This window comes from Tympanuchus pallidicinctus, unplaced genomic scaffold (assembly GCF_026119805.1).
Source record: "Tympanuchus pallidicinctus isolate F22 unplaced genomic scaffold, pur_lepc_1.0 scaffold22, whole genome shotgun sequence".
In the NCBI taxonomy this organism is placed as follows: domain Eukaryota; kingdom Metazoa; phylum Chordata; class Aves; order Galliformes; family Phasianidae; genus Tympanuchus; species Tympanuchus pallidicinctus.
The window spans coordinates 25312625-25319465 of NW_026294739.1; the positions used below are offsets into that span (position 1 = coordinate 25312625).

The 6841-nt window shown below is 53.6% G+C and overlaps 1 protein-coding gene across 2 annotated transcripts in view; it reads right to left on the reverse strand.

Moving 5' to 3' along the window:
* The window catches only part of JPH3 (junctophilin 3), a 41236-nt gene extending 37331 nt beyond the window's left edge, over positions 1-3905 (reverse strand). For both annotated transcript variants that reach the window (XM_052685692.1, XM_052685691.1), the window contains exon 1: positions 2739-3905. In XM_052685692.1, the coding sequence (XP_052541652.1) occupies positions 2739-3120 (382 nt within the window). In that variant the 5' untranslated portion in view covers positions 3121-3905. The remainder of the gene's footprint in view (positions 1-2738) is intronic.
* Positions 3906-6841: the final 2936 nt, after the last annotated feature.

Sequence of the window (6841 nt, forward strand, 5' to 3'; positions counted from 1 at the left end):
AGTGTGGGAGGTGTGAGCTCTGCAAGCTGCGTGCGGGGGCAGCTGGTGTGGGGGTTGGCAGCACCCGACGTGGGGGGACGGTGCCTGGGGCTGTGAGCTGGGGGTGCTGAGCAGGGAGGCATCGTTTGCCGTGCCTGAGCTGAATGCATCGATGGATGCGTGCATGGCAAGATGCTGCATCCCTAATAGCGCTGGTAATGGCTGGGGGAGTTTTGGGGTTGGTCCTTCACGCTATTGCACAAGGAGAAATTGGAGTGAAAGGCAGGGATTTGGTGGCACCTTGCTTCCTCAGCCTGGCTGTGCATTTAGGGGCCCATCCCCTAGGCCTGGTTGATGTGCTATAAAAAATAGCATGTAAGGGATGAATATTTATCTGTAGGTGGCAAGTGACAGATGCTGGGGCGAGGATTCTAGGATACTTCAGTTTGATGGAGGTAATAACTTGAATAGATTAATGAGAAACATCCTTCCTCAGAGCTGCCTCCCCTGTACCACAGTTACACGGTGCCCTTGGTGCAAACATTGGCTTCTTGCACCCAAGAGCACAGAGTTCACCAAGGTTTGGTTTCCAAAGGTCTGAAGGTGTCCAAATCCACCCAAAGTGGGGATGTGGGACTGGGAAAGACTCCCTGGCTGCTGGCAGCTGAGTTCAGTAAAGTGCATCCTACCTGAGCCAAAATGGGATCAGAGAGCGTGGGCATTGGGGATGTGCATGGGATATCCCCATTCCCAGCACCTGGCCATGAGCTCTGCAGCTCTGTATGGCCCCATGCAGCCATTCCCTTCTCCCTGCACTGTATACAGTCCCCAGGGGACAGCGTTTTGCTCTTCCCCTGCCCATCTCACACCTCCTCCTAATACCAAAGATGTGCATGGAGAGGCTTTTGGTCCTGAGCACAGGGAAGCTGGGCTGGCCTGACAAGATGGAAGCAGCAGCTGTTGGCTTCTGGTAGCTTCTCAGAGCAGTGAGCAGCATGCAGCCTGGCTTGGGCATGCACCCTGTGCTGTCCTGCATGGGGTGGGGGGCGACAGAGGTGTGGGGCCAGAGCAGTCCCCAGCACCATGGGCTCTCCGTACAAATGCCCCCAGTGGGGTCGGAATGCTGGGGGGGTTGGTATGGGGGCAGCACTGGAGTTCAGATCATGCAGAACACCACCCCCACCCCCTGCTGACCCCTCACTGTGAGCACTGCCTGAGTTTTATTCCCAGCAGAAGGATGTCAGATGTAGGGATCGCTCCCAAACCCAAACCCAACCAATCCCAGCATTATTCCAGGCATCTGAAACAAAAGGTGCAGCCGTATTTTCCTCTCAGAGAAACCCCCCCCCCCCCCCCCGAGCAAATTATCTTTAAAAATAAAGCGATCTCTTCTCCCTCTCCCTCAGAGAGCACAAAGGGCTGCAGGTACCACGTCTGATCATAGGGCAGCACCAGGCTTGCTGGAGAAAGCTCTCGCAGCACCTGTCAGGAAGGCTGCGACGGAGCTCAGTTCCTGCAGTCCCCTGACCGTGGCCATCCTGGTAAACCGTAATGCCATCAAATGTAAGGAACCCGCTTGGGGTGGTGCACATCCAGCAGAAAAAGCCCTGCTGCAGGGAGGTAGGCCTGGCTCTTATCATGGTGGCAATCCAGATGGAAGGACCCCGAAAGGCTACGGAGGATGATACAGCCACTTAAGGAGAGCACCAGCTGTTTTTCCTAGTTTGGCCCTAAAGCTCGTTAGCCTGGCGATTGCTGATCACTCCAATTGGGTTTTCTTGTTTTGTTTTGTGTTTTTTTTTCCCCATTTAATCCTGGTTTTCCCCTCCACATCTCGCTAAGCCGCGTTGACGGCAGAGAATAGCTTCTGTGATCCCTCTGAGCCCCTACGCTAAGCATTAAGCCGTAAACTAGGAATGTAAGACTCTTGTCTGAATTAAATTCTTTTGCCTGGGCATTATTCATTAAGTGTGGGGCTGAAGGCAGGGTGTTCACGAAGCCCTCGGCCTTTCATATAAAGGGTTTGCTGCAATAGAGCTGTATGGATCTGCCCCAGACATCCCTGCATGCTCCGCTCCCCTCTGCCCTGCTTTGCTGCATCCACTCCAATGCAAATCCTACAGGTTACAGTGGTGCAGAACTGCCCTGTCCCATGTGCAACTCGGGCTGCTCCCACCAGCTGGGCCCACCCCATCCTCCCTGCTTTGTCCTCCATTGCTCAGGTACCAGCATCTCATCCCCTCTCCCAAAAAAGCCTTTGTAGGTGCAGGCCTGGTGCTGTGACCAGCTGAACATATGGGGCTACCTCTGGCAAAGAGGTGGCCTGGTGCCATGCTGGCTGCTGCCTTATCTCCTGTGGGGCAGTGAGCAGCAAGCAAGCAAGCAGGTTGCCATGTCCCAGACTTCAGCTCAAGCCTGGGAGCTGAACATATAGCTCACTGCTACCTACGCATCCATCAGTGGTACCCACACATTGCTGGTACCCAAATATCCCTCACGGTACCCACAGGCTGTTGGAACCCATATACCCATCACTGGTACCCATGCATCCCTCACTGGCACACACAGATTGTTGGTACCCATGCACCCATCATTGGTACCCATACATCACTGGTACCCACGCATCCCTCAGTGGTGCCCATCCATCTCTGGTACCCACGCATCGTTGATCCCCATACATCCCTCGCTGGTACCCACACACCCATCGCTGGTACCCACACTTCCTGCCCCAGCTTGGGAGATATCAAGACACCACCTACCTCCATCCGAGTAGGTCTCAGTCCCGTAGCCATCCTGTAATCCATTGCTCCAGGTGCCTTCATACTTGGCCCCATTTCCAGTGCATTCTCGGACCCCGTACCGTCCCTTAAATCCGTGGGTCCACTCTCCTTTGTACACCCACTTCCCCTTGCTCTCCATGCCAATGCCATGGCGCTTGCCCTGCGCCCAGGTGCCCTGGTAAGTGTTGCCGCTGGGCCAAGTGTAGACCCCCAACACCTCAAAGCCGTGACTCCAGGAGCCCGAATATTCACCTTGACCCTTGGGGCCGGTACAGATTCCGTGGCCATGAGCCTTTCCGTCCTCCCAGCCTCCACAGTACGACCCTCCATCGTCAAAATTAAACCTTCCCCCACTGGACATGCATGTAATTCGGTTTGCAAATCCCCCAAAAGGTGAAAAGAAAAAAAAAAATAAAAAAATAAGAATAAGAATAAAAAAATGATGCGGGAGAGAAAAGGAGAACGATGACTTGGAGAAAAAAAAAAAAAAAAGATAGAAAAATCAGGTTGCAATCATGCACCAGATCCAGCCGCTGCTCAAGCCAGTTCCTCGTGATTATTCATTCTCTGGGAGTGTGTTCGGGATCGGTTGGCTCTTCCCCTGCTGTGGAAACAGTATCATTAAAAAAAAAAAAAAAAATAGCAGCAAGAACAGCGGCAGCTATTGGGTTTTGGTGCAAACGACTCCACCTAAAAACCATCCACGGCAGAAAACGGGGGTGGAGGGGGAGAGAGAGAGAGAGAAGAAGGGGTGGGGGGGAAATAGAAGGAAAAAAAAAAAAAAAAAAAAAAAAGAGGCCAAACGCCAAGAGGATGGAAATAACGGGGCTGGGAGGGAGGGAGGCCCCCCCCGCTCCCGGCTCAGGCCGCCCGGCCCCGGCGCATGGCTCAGCAGCAATGCGGTTCCCCCACCGCCTCCCGGCCTCGCCCTACGCACGTCCTAAAAAGCCTCTCCCGCAGCCGCCGCTCCCCTGCAGCTCTGCCCGCCGCGGGAGCCGCTCGCTGGGGCCGCCCGTGCCCGCATGCTGCTCTCCGCCAGGCCCCGAGGGGGGGGGGAGCGCGGCCCGACCCTCGCTCCCCCTCCTTCCCACGGGGCTAAATCCTGCTTATCAACGAGCGAGGATCCTGGGCTGCTGCTCTGCCTCAGCTCCGGGTGGATTTAAAGAGACAGCGGCTGCGGCTGCCCCCTCCCTCCTTTCTTCCCTCCCTCCTTCTCTCCCTCCCTCCCTCCAGAAGGATGCTGCCGGGGTTGGATTTCTCTCTCCATTCCTCCCCGCTCCTTCCGTTTGGGATCCGGCACGCCGCAACCCCGCTTATTGATTCGCATCGCTCCAGGCTGCATCCCCTCCCTTCGGCATCCCGGGGCGCTCGGGATGGTGTGCAGGGCCTGAGCTGCCGGGCCCGGGGGAAGGGGGCGGTTTACAGGATGGTGGGAGATGTAGGATCGTCCAGGAGCACGCAGTGTCCCCATCCTGCAATGCTTGTGCCAGGCAGCATCCGTGTGCCTGCTGCGTTTGCTTTCACATGCAAGTGAATGAGGGCCGAAGGGGAGCTCTGTTGAGAAGGATGATGAGAAAGGTGCTCATAGGGTCAAATCTGGGAGCTGTGTGAAAAGAGAATCGTGGAATCCCTCAGGCTGGAAAAGACCCCCAAGGTCCTCAGGTCCAACCCCAAACCCATCCCACCACGGTGCCACATCCCCGCGGTTCTGGAGCACCCCCAGGGATGGTGACCCCACTTCTCCCTGTGCAGCCCGTGTCAATGCATCACCACTCTTCAGGAGAAGCAATTGCTCCTAACATCCCACCTGGCCTTCCCCAGGCACAAGGTGAAGCCGTTCCCTCTCATACGACCAAACACAACGTGGTGGTTGGATTGGACGATCGCAGAGCTCTTTTCCAACCTTCGTGATCATTCAATCTGCAATTCCACTCTTCTCCCAGTCCCTTTCCAACCATGGGATTTCAATCCCGGCATCTCAGCTGCGTCCCCCCGAGTCCCTCCTGCCTCCATGCCCACCCAATGCGAGCTTTGGGGCTGTGCTCCCCACTCTCCTTCTCTCTCGATGCATTTTCTGGTGTACAAAACCACCCTCATCTGGAGGAAGTCTTCCTCCTCGCAGGAGCTGGAGGGAAGAGAAGCAACCACAGTGGGTGGGAACTCTCCCACTTCAGCTTTTTTTTCAGTGGAAAATGTATTTTCAAACCATGCTGAGTCCTTAATGTGACAACTGCACTCTTTATGCTTTCTTCTCCCCCAAAATTCCACACTTCAGGTACTGCAGATTTCGGCAGCTGCCAACTCCCCCCCCTTTTTTTTCATGAAAGAGAAAAGCCTTGGAGTGAAAAACCTCCAAACTTTCCAAGGAAAACACTACCAATAAAGTGTTTAAATACAAGATCAGCTTCTAGGGTACTGCAGGCCTACCAGAATGGTTCCTGGTTTTGATCCAGGTTGGATATTAGGAATGATTTCTTCTCCCAAAGAGCAATCAGGCACTCACAGTGCACAGGGAGGTGGTCAAGGTGCTCCAGAACCATGAAGACGTGGCACTGAGGGACCTAATGGGCACGGTGGGATGGGTTGGGGTTGGACTTGATGGCCTTCGAGGTCTTTTCCTCCTTAGTGCTTCTGTGATTCTAAAACCAGCCTTCATTTAGGAATTGCACACCTGTGTCTGAAGCGTGGGCATTTTCTATGCTAAAAATACAGCCATGTGTTGCATCTTTTTCTGTCCTTGAGTGGGTTCTGGTTTTGCAGTGAGCCTGTTGTGCGTCCCACTGCCCTATGGCTGGAGGGGGAGTTGGCTGGGGAGGAGTGTGGTTGTTATCAAAGAATTTGTGATGAGCTTCGGGATGCTCAAGTAATGGCCAATGGCACGTTGGCAGTCTGGTTGGGTGATTGGGAATGCTGGGGCCATCATGGTGGGGAGGCCAAGTGCAACACAGCATGCTGCTGCCTCCAACCCTTCCTACACCCCAAATAAGTCTGTTTTTCCCAGACTTTACCCAAAGGCCAGGGTTTAGAATCGTCAAACTGTAGCATCACAGAATCACCAAGGTTGGAAAATACCTCTATGATCATCCTGCAGTGCCATTCCATGGTTCTAGAACACCTCCAGGGGTGGTGACTCCATCACTTCCATGGGCAGCCTGTGCCAGTGCATCCCCATTCCATCATCCACAGTTTTCCAGCCCTGGAAACTCCTTTCCAGACCAGTTAGGATCTCTTGGTTGGTGCTGAGAGGAAATTCAAGAGGCCAGGCTGCAGAAGGAATCCTCCAGCACCTCTGCTGAACTTTGCAGACATTTCCCCGAAGGGCACAGACAGCATGAAGTAGAACTGCCAAGCTTTTTTAAATAACCGAGTGCATTTGTGCACGAGGAGAAGTGATTCGATGTTTGGAATAAAAGAAGAAAGTTGGAAACAAAAAAAATACAAGAAAAAGCAAACCAGCTTATGGTAGTGGTAAGAACCCATCAGATCAAGGAACGGAGCTTAGAGGAGGCAGAAGAGAAAATGGGCATTGAGAAGGATCAAAAATGCAGAGAATGAAATCAGCAGCTGCAGCTGCTGCGGACAAGATGCTGGTGGGAAGGTGGAGCTCTGGGTGGAGCTCAGGACCAGCTCTGTCCTGCAATGAAGGAAAAGCATTTTGGCTCATAAATCAAATACAGAACATCGGCGAGACTCAGCCTTCTCAGGAATGCCATCTCAGCAGGTCTGTGCTTTCATGGAGTTGTAGAATCATGATGATTGGAAAAAAACACTCAGATCATTGAGTCCAACCCCAACCCATCACTGCCATCCTCACTGAGCCCGGCTGCGTCCAGCCGTGGAGCTGAGCTGAGCTCCTCAAAGGGAAAACTCATAGGGGCTGAGCTGGGAGCACGGCAGCCTGATAACACGTAGGGGAGGAACGAAACGGTTCACATCCACTGGAAATCAATTCAATTTCAAAAATGAGTTGGGAAATGGAAGGATGTGAAGATCTCCGAGGATATCTCCATGCCTTGCCATCCTGTGGGCTGGGAGAGATGCTCCATGCCAGACCCAGAAGCAGCACCCAAAGGTGGCTTCAA